The sequence below is a fragment of the Rhopilema esculentum genome, chromosome 10 (genome assembly GCF_057945365.1).
Source record: "Rhopilema esculentum isolate cy_ngs chromosome 10, ASM5794536v1, whole genome shotgun sequence".
NCBI lineage: Eukaryota > Metazoa > Cnidaria > Scyphozoa > Rhizostomeae > Rhizostomatidae > Rhopilema > Rhopilema esculentum.
The window spans coordinates 6647062-6661601 of record NC_142824.1 but is presented as its reverse complement, the minus strand read 5'-3'; the positions used below and the strand labels follow the sequence as shown (position 1 = coordinate 6661601).

At 34.5% G+C, this 14540-nt stretch overlaps 2 protein-coding genes across 2 annotated transcripts in view; both read left to right on the top strand.

Annotated features, from left to right (window-relative positions):
• The first annotated feature begins 57 nt into the window (after nucleotides 1-57).
• On the top strand, nucleotides 58-1766 carry LOC135691097 (prolyl-tRNA synthetase associated domain-containing protein 1). Its single transcript, XM_065208854.2, has one exon. It carries the CDS (start codon nucleotides 348-350, stop codon nucleotides 843-845), a length of 498 nt encoding a protein of 165 aa, XP_065064926.1. The 5' UTR covers nucleotides 58-347; the 3' UTR covers nucleotides 846-1766.
• A 1571-nt stretch (nucleotides 1767-3337) lies between these two features.
• Nucleotides 3338-14540, top strand: part of LOC135691044 (dual E2 ubiquitin-conjugating enzyme/E3 ubiquitin-protein ligase BIRC6) — a 50785-nt gene continuing 39582 nt past the window's right edge. The window contains exons 1-9 of the mRNA XM_065208787.2: nucleotides 3338-3547; nucleotides 7980-8167; nucleotides 8627-8803; nucleotides 9236-9480; nucleotides 10083-10128; nucleotides 10350-10435; nucleotides 10812-10885; nucleotides 12898-12947; nucleotides 13941-14036. Of these exons, the coding sequence (XP_065064859.2) occupies nucleotides 3361-3547; nucleotides 7980-8167; nucleotides 8627-8803; nucleotides 9236-9480; nucleotides 10083-10128; nucleotides 10350-10435; nucleotides 10812-10885; nucleotides 12898-12947; nucleotides 13941-14036 (1149 nt within the window). The 5' untranslated portion in view covers nucleotides 3338-3360. The remainder of the gene's footprint in view (nucleotides 3548-7979; nucleotides 8168-8626; nucleotides 8804-9235; nucleotides 9481-10082; nucleotides 10129-10349; nucleotides 10436-10811; nucleotides 10886-12897; nucleotides 12948-13940; nucleotides 14037-14540) is intronic.

Genomic DNA, 14540 nt, shown 5'->3' with positions numbered 1-14540 from the left:
AAATTCGAGACAGTCGAAAAAGGTAATTCCCGCTGGAATGACTGGAAACGAGGCCTGAAGATTTCGTGATTTCACGCCGTTGTCTGATGTTTCATTACCTGCGGCAAACTAAAGGTCGATGGGATCAATCTTTGTTTCAAATCATTGACGTGTTGCAAGCAGGTACGAATGTACTCATTTGAAAGTGTATACAACGTGGTGATGCATTTCGCTAGACTTTTGTTTTGACGTTGCTTTTATTCTTGCCAGTTACGCTGAATACCTGCTTTTCCTTAGGCCTAAGTAGGTCACTGCCTGCCTTGAACGTTTTTAAACGTTGTGTGGTACTTTGGAAAACCTTATTTACAATGGCTGGTGGTCGCGAGGAACTGATGGAGTTTCTGAAGAAGCTTGATATCACTCCAGAAATTATAGATCACCCTGAAGTATTTACTGTTGAAGCAATGATGCCATACCTTGAAAATTGTAAAGGGGTGGTTAGCAAAAATTTGTTTTTAAAAGACAAGAAAAAACGTCTTTGGCTGGTTGCAACTGAAGCTAACAAAGCCATAAATCTCTCAGATATTGGAAAGAAAGTAGGAGCTAGTGGTGGGCTGCGTTTTGCAGATGAATCCATAATGATAGAGAAGCTTGGTGTAAAGCAAGGCTGTTGTACTGCACTAGCAATATTCAATGACCAAGAAGGGAGTATCAAACTTGTTCTTGACTCCCAGTTTTTTAATGGAGATCACGAAAATGTCTACTTTCATCCAATGGTAAACACACAGACAGTTGGGTTGAAGAAAGAGGATTTTAAGAAGTTCGTATCAGAAACTGGACACAAGCCCATTTTGATAGAACTCTGATTACAGAGTGAGACTCTTTTTACCTGCAGAGCTCTGTCACATAGTGATATGACAGTATTTTGTATTGTTGGTGAATATATATTTTTTAGTTTTAGAATTGATACTGTAAAGGCAGTTTACTATTTAACAATGAACATAAGCATTTGAAAGTGAACACTTTGTCAAGTTATTTTAACTTTTGAATCTTCACAGTTTGCTTTAAGTGTAGAGGTTTTCCCTATGACTGAATTGTAGTCATATTCTGATTTTTTGCCTTTGTAGTTTTTATTAAGAACAAGATAAAATAAGAGAACTAAAAGATAGCCTGACTAAAACGCCTCCATTTACCTCCTTTTTTGCATCCCGATTCCCAGTAGAGTGGGCTCTGTTGTCCGAAACAAAACCACCTTTGACAAGAGCAAGCCTTGACGAGGCAAATGAGCCATTGCTCTTACATTTCTATCATGTTTTAGTCATATTTTGTTTCAAAGTGTCAGTTTTTTTCAAAGCCATTCCTAATTTTTGAACCTCAAAAAATTTTGAGCCAAGCATTTATTTAAGCTAAATGTAAGATACAACTGAAATGTAATGTTGCAAATACATCTACATTTTGTGGGATATTTTGTGGCATTTTGTGGCGTTTTTCAACCCTCCAAGCCTATCAAAATATTTTGAAAGTATCATACATTCTTGAAATCAAATCCAAATCTTTAGAATAAATCATCTATTCTAAATCCTAACTGAAATTTTTTTGCTAATGTGTTCTAAACTCATCTACATTTATATGGAAATGATGTATATTTTTAGAGAGCAGACAGGAAATGATCACATCTCCCATCTTCAGCCACTGTGTGTGTCATACATACAAGCACTCAGTTAATGGTTTTATCTCCATTTTAAGAATAATAAAAGGCAAATAAAGTACTGCCAAAAGTAATAAAATTGAGAAAATAGAAATAGGGCTGGAAGGGCTGGAAGAAGAAGTGTTGGTGTTTTCAATGCTAGTTGCTGACAAATAGTACCTTTCCATCTCTATGGTATATTGTATATCCTTTGTTCAAACAATGGACCAGTTTTTCATTGCAAATTACATTCATTACTTAATTTAAATATTCAAAGTTCTCTAAAATGTCATAAGCATTAAAGATTCTAAGCTTGTTACCTCTTACAAGTTTCCTGGTTAAATTAGTTCTAAGTTAGTTCTCTGATGATCTTCAATCAAGATAAAATAAAATAACTTATTAACTTTGGGTTCTATTATTTTATCTTGGTTCAATTTAACCATCATCATACTGGGAAGCATTTGGTAAAACTCTTGAATGTTAAAGTTGTTGGTAAAAATAAAAGACAATAGCATGAATTTTTTGAGTCATTGCACGGAATTGAGTTGATCTGGAATGGTTTCTGAGAAAACAAATGGTATTCAAAACAGCTGAAACCGTCAAACATAGAAAAGACAGAAAGGCAGTTGATGCCATTAAGTTTACCATCATACCTTCATCAAGGATTTAGGAGTAATTGTGCTTTAACATAATTTTGAATTTCTCTCAGTGAGTCTACCTTACACTTTCTCCAAAGATGTATTCACACCTCGAGAAAATGCGTTTGTCATTCCTAGCTTGAAGACTGCAAAATTTACTTGTAGCAGAGCTTTTGAAAATGGGCTTTCGACTATTACTTGCATTATTTGCTTGTTACAAATCTTGATTCATATTGCTTTGATGAAACGCACTTGCCTTCATTTATTTATTCCCATTTAAAAAGGCACACGCAGGCGGCTCAATTTGAAGATGTTTACAGCACTATTCAATATGTTTTATCAGTGATACCCAGAAGATAAATATTTAATATTGTAAAATAAAGACTTTTATATAAGAATACCCAATTTTTTGCTGAACCTCAATATTCTTTATTGCTTTTTATTTTGAGCCTAGATTAATCTTAAATTATTTTTAAGCAAGACAAGGTGTAACTGAGTCGCACTATAGTGTTGATCATGGGGGTAGTATGGATTTTGAAATTGGGGGGGGGGGCGGGAGGACTGGTAAAATCATTTTTATAAACATATAGAAATGACTTTATTCAATATAGTATACAGAGGTAATGTACAAACATGCAAATACCAACACAGTCTTGGGGGAGATGGTAAAGAGGCAAAATTTGCTCATTTTCGAACTCAGTACATCTGCACATTGCAGTTTACATACTACGAGTACCCGTTCCTCGATCTGCAGATTGTGCAAGCGTTTTTGTTTGGGGACCCTGGAGAATATTGGGGCCAGGCCCCCCTACCCCCCTCATGGTGTTTATGACTCCAAGGCCCGATACATCTATTTCAAAACATATAACGTTAAACTCCCATTTATTTTGCTTTCCTAAAAACTCAAATAAATAAAAATTTAATTATTAAATTATACTTAAATTTCATATTTAAAAAAGTGTGTGCGCATGCAGATGCCACCTAGACATTTCAAGGAGCGTCTAGTTTCCTTTTTCGAAAGTTTTGGGACTGGACTCTAACATATGACTAGAGGAGATGATGGCGGCTGACTCTGGCGGCCTATTCGCAAGAAAAAAGGATACCTGCTTACAGTTTGCTTCAAAGCCGACTGCTATCGTTTATTTGCCATCTTTAAACTCTCTTGTAGGAACTCTGTCAAATGGCAGTATTGAAGTTTTCGACATTCATAGTGGATGTATGCTAAAACAAGTTGACTTCACAGGTAAGAGCGACCAAACACCTCATCAACTATGTGGCTGGACATGGCACACTTTTGAAGTCCTGCAAATATTCCTTCTCACAAACATATCCATGATATCTGTACTTTGATATCAATCTATAAGGCCTATTGTATTTTATTTTCCACGAAACAAGTTTATCACATATCCACTAGCTTTTCAGAATCACAATTTTGGTTTTGATAAATCGAACATTTTCTCTTCCTTGTATGTAAGCCTGCAGAAGTATGGAAGGATGCCAAAAAGGCAGCTCACAATTGCTATTTAAGACTTTCAATACAAAATGTTAGATCCAAGGGGCTTTGATAACCAGAACTTTGAACAGGAAATATATTCACAATTTTGCTGGCTTTTGAGTAAAATGAAAACCAATGGAGTATTTTACTGTTTGAGGAAGAAATTTGGCCAACATTATAAACTACTGCTTCAGTAAGGTTCTGGAAGGACTAAAAACTCTTGATGAAAAATAGACGTTTTTGCAAAAGGAAAATATTCTTAATTGCATAGGAATTGAATCTAAACCTTCTGATGACAAGATTACTACTAAAAAGAAAACACATTTTTTTAGCTGAAATTGTATTTTTTTCAAATTAAAAGTGCAAAAGCAACTACTGGGACAAGACATTATAGAGTACTCGTGTTTTAAAGCTTTTTTGTCTTTTGAAGACTTCAAAAGTTACAGTTACATGTGTTCTAGACTGTATTGTTCCATAGTTTGAGAGTACCAAGATAAGTTTAACGATTTCCAATAGAAACAAGTTACTCTGCTGTTAGCTCATCAGGCAAACATTTCAGGTCCTTTCAAATTAAAGAGATATGAAAAAGGCAATTCAGTAACATGCCAAAAATGCCAAAATAATAAATGAAACTCCTATTTGAAAAATAGCAAAGATATCATACCTAATTGCATTGTTTTACCACAACAAAATCATGAAATAGCTGCTTATTGGACTAATAACCACTGCCAAACTTTAAAAGATGCTAGATTACCGTAAGGTTATCAATAGTTGAATGTCATCCAACAAAATATAATATTGCCAACCAGAAACCTTTCCGTTCGGAAGATAGAGATGGAGTTTTTATTGTGGTAACTACATGGGTATATGGTACTCAGCAAACATCATCTTGCTGTGGCTATCTCTATGATGGCTTGTAATACATGTGTGCATAAACTTCTATTACATGGGTGCATAAATATCATAATGCATGGGTGAATAAATCTATCTCAGCAGCCATTCATATCCAATTTTGACTGTCATACTTGCTAAACAAATATTGGGATGCTTTGATACTCCTGCTCAAATTCTTTTTCTTCCAAGACATACTTCATCTTTATTGCATCATAAGCATAAACTGTTGATAACGTCTTGTTCCAGGTATTGTTCTAGCCAAGGAGAACCTACAGGCCAGCAATCTTCTGACATTCTCAATGTCGCTTGATGGGGTGTAAACAAATTTTATACTTTTGTCTTAGGCATTAGACTGTAAACAATCTTTTTCTGGTACAAAAGTTGAAAACGAGGATCAAATCTTTTGAGGACCAAATTAAAAGAGCCTGGTTTTATCTACAACCACCATGGATCCATAACATCTCCTTGAGATTTGAAAGTCAGATCAAACAGGCCATTACAAAATAACTCTTTGCTGTTAATCCAAGTATTGTTGACAGTACCATAAAGGCCCTTCTACCAATGCAAAGGGATTGCGCTCCTACCACTGTTATCTACAGGTTTATGTGCCAGTGTGGGTCTGGCTACGTAGGAGGCACAACCCAAAGATTGGGGGATAGAAAATAACAACATGTCCCTTCTAGCATTAGAAACAAAACTCTCTCCCTAAGAGAACAGCCACCTCGGACTTGCAGACATAAAACTACAACTAAAACATAGATTCTGCTATCAGGCTACATTTACTGGAAAACCCAGATTGTGCAAATGGCTATAATGGTGACATGTTTCAGTTTATCGGTGGAGCCTGATCGTCATTTCACCTAACAATTATCGAAACTCTCTACATAAACATGAAAAAACTGCTATTGTGTAGACAGAAGGAGTTTGTTTCCACCTTAGAACTCCATTGGAAACATTTTAATAGGCAAGCAACACTAATTGGGCAACCTCAACATCTATGTGCTCACATATTCTAATTGGCCTATTTTTTATCCACAACTGGGTATATATACTTTTAATGAGCAAAAGTATTGCACAGGCTGGAATGGAAATGGTGGCACTGCAACAAAAGTTTTTAGCAAACCAAAATTCAAATGACCGTAGCAAGTTTCATAAAAGTTATAAGATGACATTTTAACTGGAATATATTAGAAAATTTATCAAGGTTTTTTTCCTGAAGATAGTAAATGCAAAAATATTCTTGATTTTTGCCTATTTCCAAACAATATCAACATTTGCAAAAACACAAAAATTGGGCCATGATGATTGAAGTACCGCTGAAACATTTGCAATAAAAAAGTTCATCTTTGCACAAATTTGTGATATCTTATTACAGTGAACTGGGTGGTGCTTACTTTATGCTTGGATGTTTCAAACTGCTCATTTTCCTCACTTTTGTTGGAGAATATGCTAAACGCTTTGGTCGGGAATTTTTGGAGCTGCAAAGGGCCTAAAAGCAGCGGCTGCTACATGTTATATTGCAACAGAATTCAATCATTAAAATGTGTTGCAAATCGGCAAGTTTATCTTTTCCAACCAACTGCGATGTTGTAACAGTCATTTAATTAAATGAAAATACCAAAATTCCCACAATAAACAGGTACACTCAAGTGACTCAATAGCTATAAAGAGAAGACATAATAAAATGCCTTAAAACATGCCACTTTCCACCAAATACAAGACCATTGACGATGAATTTCAGAAGAATTAGCCCTCCCCTGTCACTTATTAGCACCCCTCTTCTATTGAATTTTACAAATCTGTCATGACCAGAACATGCAATTTTCACTTGTCAATAATTTCCCTTGTTATGTTATGTAGTTTTTTTTTAATTGTCATAATTCCCCTTATTATGTTTGTCTATCTTAATCTCTAACCATCTATCTATTATCAAATAACCAGTGTCACCATCCTACTAATTCCATCGCCTTTTAATTAAAATATTTACAAAAATCCACTCCTTTTATTAGCTCCCCTTTGATATTAAAATTTTCTGACATTTTATTGAAAGTTGGCCAACTTGAACACCCCCCTTCTTTTTGCACCCTCCCTTCTGTTGAAAATTGGCGGGAATTAACACCCCCTTCTATTACCTCCCTTTCTTCTATTAGAGACATTAGAGTAATGGCTTCACAAAAATGGTTTAAATGTTGATCGCCTTGTTGTTTACAACCCGGTCGCCAATTCTCATTTGTCAAACCTGTGCCATACTTTTGCTAACTAAGTGTATTTCCTAGCAAAGTGTTTTGAACTATGTTCTAATGTTTTTATACTCTGAAGAGTGTCAGACGAAAAGCTTGAGTATGTTGTTTCCTGAACGGTTTTGCCAGCTGGACCAATATTATAGATTAAAGATGCTGGCAATTTTCCTAAATCTGTGAATGAAATTAATGTCTGACATTATTGTAACTGCAGTATAATATTGTCCCAGGACTTTTGTCAGATGTTTTAAGGCCTAATGCATTCTAATTGTATTATGTTTTTGTTATATCATTCCTTGAATGTGAACAGGCGTGCATTGAGGCTTGCTAAAAACTTTATTGAAAAATTGTTTTGGAGAGAGTATGATATACAAATGGTTAACAAGAGCTGACAAGAAGAAGGAAAGTGGCTTGAAATGGGTAAAAAGGAAAAGGGCTTAAAATGGATAAATAGGAAAAGGGCTTAAAATGGGTAAAAAGGAAAAGGGCTTTCAGTGAGTTAAGTGTTTGTTGTGAGCTCTCCCTTGTTACATTGATAGAAGATATCTGAAACTAGTAACTTTTGGGGCCCAAAATCAGTATTCTACAACCCATATTCTGCTATTCATTTTTTTAATTTTATTAAACTGATTATAGTATTCTTTGGTAGATTTTTTGCAACAAAAACATGCTCACATAAAATTTTTCAAATGTTTAAAGATTTCTTTTTTAACTTGCATCTTTAGCTCTTTCTGAAGGGAAACAGCCAACAGCTGTTTGGCATTCATGTTTCCAGACCAAAGAAACTGGCAATTGCTTGTATTTACTAATAGCAATTGTTCATAGAATATTCTTCAAAGCTTTTTATAAATGAAACTCTTTATTGCCGTTTTGTAGAGAGATGACCTTAACAAACCAACCTTGCTTTGGTAATTTCTGGTCCATTGTGAAGGAAGCAGAAATATAGTCTGCTTGGCCTGTCCATTTAATAGAGTATTAATATTGTTTTGTAGTCTAGTTCAAATAATATTAAAATTGTATTAAATGTCTGTTTATTCCAATCCTAGATGAAAATGGCAATAATTCTGGAGAGCTCCTTTGTGCACTTGTGGAAGGCAGTGAAAAACTATGCATCACAAAAGGGAATGTTATTGGCTGTAGAGGTGTGCATGGAGAGAAGATATTACTGGACAGCATTCTACAACATGACAACAAAGAACAGGACAATCTCAAGATTGAGCTTGATATTGTGCAGGTGTGTGACCTTTGATTTTATTCTCCTTGAAGTTCCTCAACATGAAAGTTTGTTGTAAACTTTTATTAAAAGTCTCTTGAAAAATCCTGGAAAATACTATTCCAATTTGAAATCATATAACCATTTTTCAATTTTGCAAATTATTGAGGACACGTGACTATGTATTCCAGTGACCTATTTTGTGAAACATACACATCTTTGTGTGTAAAACTGCATATGCACAAAGTCTGAAAGGTTTCCGTAAGATAATTTTTTCAACCATGTTAATTACTGCTTATATAGACACTTCAGTTACCAGTCATATAAATCAAAGGTATTCAGTTTGTTGTGCTTTGTTCTAAAGCCAAGTAACCAGGCCTGGCGGTTTGAGGCGAGCGATAGCCTTCACGCTGCGACTGACTCTTTCAAGGGCAAAGACAAAATGTCAAGATTTTTACATGTATTTGTGTTATTTTACAGGCTGGAATTTTGTTGAATGGCCTTCAGGCCTGTCAACAGCATTTCTCTTCTCCAAAGCAATTTGTAACTGATTCTGTAAAGGCTGAAGAAGATGTCAAAAATGTCACAGAAGAGCTACAAAGACAATATGAAAAGAGTTTTCATGCTGTGAAAAATTTTGCCAGCAAATCTGTCAAGGTAAGTTTTCATAGTTGGTTTTTTATTAATTGTGTTATTTTATATATATTGTTTGATATTTTATTATATTAATATTTTATTTATGATGATAAGATATTATATTATATATAGTACATTATATGATATGAAATATTGTATTATATTATATTATGTTATGTGTTATATTATATCCTATGGTACGTTATGCTTTGCTATGCTATGCTATGCTATGCTATGCTATGCTATGCTATGCTATGCTATGCTATGCTATGCTATGCTATGCTATGCTATGCTATGCTATGCTATGCTATGCTATGCTTTGCTATGCTATGCTATGCTATGCTGTGCTGTGCTATGCTATGCTATGCTATGCTATTATTATATTATCATATCATTTAATAGTATTTTCATTTGAAAACTAATAAAGCCCCATTTGTCTATGTCTTTTTTTAGTGGATGACTGTTTGTTTGAATATGGAAAAGTCACTGCTGAATGATGCCTTTGTTTATGTTTATGCTCTAATGTCAAGGCAAACTCAAGACCCCTCGCTGCCAATTATTGGTGATGTGGTTAGGCGGATATCACTATGTAGTCCACCAAAAAAGAAGACTGACCCCGGAAGGATTGACAGGATAATGATGCTGGGAGAGGTGGAGCGACTAGACACATTTAAAACTTGGCCACACAAAAATTATGAGTAAGCAGGATTGCAAATAGTATTTGATTGTATTTGCTAGTTGTTTCGTTAGAAAGTTTTTTATCATTGCAAAATGAATCCCATCTTTGGTTCTATTGCAATAATGTTATGTTACTTGAATCGAGTGCCTTTTATTGTTTAAGTCACACCCATTTTCCCACGATCAATGACTACTAGACTTTGCAAGCAGGTGTTACTGCAAGTTCTTCATTCAGTTTATTAGATTGATAGCAATCAAAAAAGAGACCTGTCTATGAATTGCTACACAGCTGTTTGTTGTAAAGATATTCTTTTCTATAAAGATAATATTTGTCAAAAATGATAATGTTTCTAATGACCATGTTTGATAAGAGAAGGAAAGAGCATCATGATCTAGGTATTTTCATTATATCCAAGTTTTTTCATGCTGCAGCTAACACTGAGATGTCAAGGATATCCCCTATTGAAACTTGAAAGTGTTTGAAATAAATTATACAAATTTGATAAAAAAATGAATTTTGCAAGTTTTTAATCGAATATCCGAAATTAAATAATAGCTGTTTGAATTATTGAGGTAAGTTGTAGCTGTATTTTGTCAATAAATTATGTACTGGCTGTTTTAGGTACGCATTACCAGGCCCAATGGCAGAGGCGGGGTTTTACCATCCGGTTAGTATTTTTCAAACATCTATTTTTGTTAATTGAAATTTTGAATCTTTTAGATTTTGGGGCTGCTAAATTGTCCATTGGCATGTTATAACTCTATTCCATGACATGACATGTACTGTTCGTTCTATTCCTTGAAGTTACTGCTTCTCCTATGCAAATAAAAGAATCACAAATGTATTTGTAAACTCGGTATAACATTCACCTATTTCTCTTTTTTAAAGGCGTATTCAACAGCATCAGAAGACAGGGCAATTTGCTTCAAATGTGACATTTGTCTAGTTTATTGGGAACCATCTGACCAGCCATGGTTAGCCTTCTGCCTTCTGTGTTACAATTTCTTTTAATTATTTTTATAGTGTTGAGATACTTTGCCTTTTGAGTTGGTATTTGTGATCATAATATTTCCGATTTTAAAATCAGGTTGAAGGACTCTTCTAAGCGGAATGGTCATATCACACTCAAATTTAGGAATAAATATAGCCTCTAAATCCAAAATCTACATCTTGTACAAATAACTCTAGATTAAGTGATGTCTTTCATTTGAAATTTGCAACATTTTTCCAAACTCAGCCAACAGAAAACAAAGACTTGTTTATTGAATAAGGATTATTAAACACCATGTTCTTTTTGAAAGGACGTTTTTAGAAATTTCTCAAAATCGCCTATCCTTAATATTGTCATAGGTCTGAGCACGAAAGACATTCAAGCAGCTGTCCTTTTGTGAAAGGCGAATATACAGCGAATGTTCCATTATCAAGTAAGATATGTTTGTGCTTTTTCTTCTTACAGTAGAACTTTTTATTACTAATTCTATTCTTTATTAGTGGCTGTTAATCGTATTTATTGAAAATATCTGTAACTTTTCATCTGAAAATTCTCCTTATGTTTTCTAGCGTTTTATTTATTCGTATATATTATTTGTTTTTATTGTTTCTTTACCTATTATTGACTTTTCTATGTATGTAAATATGCCTTAAATGATTGTCAATTCTCATTGCTGGGTATGTTATTACCTGTGTGACCAAAATACCCCTTTACGTTCATTATTCTTTTTTAAAAATTTTTATTTTTTGCTACTTTGTTTTGGCTTTTATACTCTGTTCCAGTCTTTATTATTTTTTGTATTCGAACGTCTATTCATTGAGCGATATCTTTCCATAATTAATTACTTTTGTAGTATTACAATATGTTAAACTCTATTTGATTTTGACATTTCGTGTTTAATAATGTTTTTCTTGAATTTGTATGTATTGTGAAATTTTGCTATTCTTAATTTCATGTCCATTTTGTTTTTCTTCCTTGCAGTATATTGCATACTCAGCTTTTAGTTATTATCTTTTTGCAATTTTTTTATATTTGACATGATGGGCATAAGATGGGATTTCATCAAAAAGTCTTTTTATTTTTGATCCACTTTTTGTTAATAAAGTCTTTTTAAATATCTACTAACGGAATCTGGTTGTCTTCTTGTATCTCTGTCATAGGCGTTTAGCTGATCTACTACATATGTTTTATGATTTTTCTATTGCTTCAGTATCAATCCAATTTTTCGCCAGGTTTTAGTTCAGAAAACAGTTCTATTTTTTCCGAGACCTGAAGTTTGGACTTAATAGACTAAAGCTGAATTCACACTGGACGCGTCACGGCGCGGCGCGTCATGACGCTGACCAAATATGGTTAGCATTTTCAGCAACTATGCGCACGCAGCGCGTTTTTTCAGCCACGCGTCACCGAGCGTCAAAGTTAAATAAATTTAACTTTGACGCTCGGTGACGCTTCAGAACAATAGAAAACCTAGAGAATAATGACAGCCAGAAACGTAAACATAGAGCTTCTGAAATAGGCCATTATAAAACTGTATTGCTTGTACGGTAAAGTATATTTTGATGAGTTTCTCTGATTACAGCATCGGGGGGCCAAATTCTGAAAGTAACAAAAACAAATCACATGTATTAGTTTATGATAAGTAACAGTATTATTCGTGTTTAGAGTCGCTTTTTATAAAGTTGTCTCGTCCATGTTCAATTCAACAATGATGTTGAGTCATTGTATGTTCCGTTTTGGTAAAAAAATATTTCAATTACTCCCCGTTAAGCTTTCAATACCTTCCAAAGGTTTACTTCCGAGGGATTCAATTCATGGAAATTTTGGGGAGTGTTGATAAAAATAAGAATATTCAATAAAAATATCGGTTTTCTAATGAATGCCTGAAGAGAATCGTCTTCCTGTCAAAACATTAGCCAACCTCTCGAACCGAAATGTCGAAGAAGCTGCACGAGACTAATTGAAGTACATAGAATACCTAATTTTTTGGCCAAGATGCTGTTTTTGCTATATTAGCTTCAGATTACCGTTTTGTCCGTTTCTGTAGCAAACTTAAATGCCCGGCTTGATTTTGCAATGCAAGGAATACAGTATAACTTGTCGAGAATTTTGCAAGTTTGCAATGAACAGCATTGGACAATAGAAAACGCGCCGCTCGATGACGCATCGTGTGTGAATAGCATGAAAAAGTACATGACGCGACGCTCGACGACGCTCAGTGACGCGCCGCGCCGCGACGCGTCCAGTGTGAATTCATCTTTAGATGCACAATGTTTGTTGCTGCTACCAATTTTTATCCAGTCTGCCCTATGGTCACTGTTAGGTCGACCTTCTTGTCCTATTATTATTGACATACACATCTCTCCTTTCCTATAATAGCTATTTCTCCCCCTTTTCTTTAATTGTTTTTTGGGCATTAGTTGATTTTCTTGCTCATATTTTCAGTTTGTGCTGCTGTCTGTCATGGTCAGAACTTGAAGGACCCAAATGAAAAAGTAAGCAAACAAAACAGATTTGTTCATGTTTTTATTTAGAAAACATTGGAAGAAAGCAAAGCACAGACGACAGTTTTTAGATAACTGTGAGGCCAAAAAGGAAAACGTTTTCTTTTTGATAGAAATTTTCTATGACATCGTTATTTATGATTCTCTTCTAAAGGCTGTATGCTTCTCAGCTTTTCACCTTTCAAAGACGATTGACGTATTGCATCGCCATGCTAGATTAATGACCTAGCCCCCTAATGGATGCATTTCCAGACCTCTTCAACACTAAACCGTTTTAAACTAACACCAATACTTCAAATGAATCATAAAATGCTATATAAACTCAATACAAGGCCCAGCGATGGGATACCAAATTCAGTTGCTTTGCTGTTAATAAGTCTGAGCGTTCCTTCTACGATGCATATCCATTAAAATGTTCACGATCAAGAGATATGTTTAGTTTTTAATTGCCGATACGATAGTTTATTTTCTTTGACTATCGATTAAAAGAACAAAAACAATCCAAAGGCAAAATACACAGTACCTAACGCCTAGCAGTTATTAAACACAAAAAATAATGAAAAAGACAAAACCAGTGGAAAACCCTGATTGCTGAACAAGGGAGATCTCGTGCTGTTTGTTAAACGGTTGACCAGCAACCCACCCGTCTCTTGAATTAGAGTGTAAGAAACATATTGACTCTATTTATCAAGACAGACATGACTGGTCAGCTAGACCAGTTACTCGATTGATAAACTTCATAAACAGGGAAATGCGCTCCGGGTCATATGGACGATCGATCAACCACCTCGTAAACAGGCCCTACTTTTTGAATCATTAGGGAGTAAACAATATATTGGATGGTTGCTCCGATTAACATCTTATTGCCTACAAGCTCCATATATCCGAAGTCCCTATTATGGTATTGACGAAAACAGGGTTTTCTTTCAATAGACATCGGTGCTAGTTGTAAATAATGACACACGATCCTCTTTCAAACCAAAGGTCACTCGAATTGGCAATCAAAGTTGTGAAGGTTTAGTTGTGGTTGGAACAAATCAAGGAAATGTGTATTTATTGGGAAGCTTTCCAATTCTAAAGGTAAAACCAAATTGCTTATCTTGAATGAAAATTTAATCTTTTATCAGCCCATTTTAGTTTATTGTTCATTCAAGTAACCGTTTAAGATATATAAATATTTTAATGGATTTATAGTTATACTAAGAACTAACCACAAGTATTAATTATTGAAAACTAAAGTCAAAACATTTATTTTATGCTTTTGAAGATCTTTGATTTGATAAGATTATATGCTTAAGGCAATGGTAGTTTTCATTTCTCTAATATTTTCTTCTTTTTTTATTCATACTTCCATCGGTTAAAAGATTGCTTTGCTAACAGAATTAGTTGTTTTTTGTGCTTTTGCGAGTTCAGTGAATAAAACGCATTACTTTGTGAATGGTAGACCTAATTAAACAGAATTTTCCAACGAGCATAAGGCGAACAACTTTTTGTGTAGGAGAGCAGCCATGCAGCGTTAATAAAAAAAACAGAATGCCAAAATAATAGTTAATTCGGCCACAGTTAATGCCGGCTACATAAAAA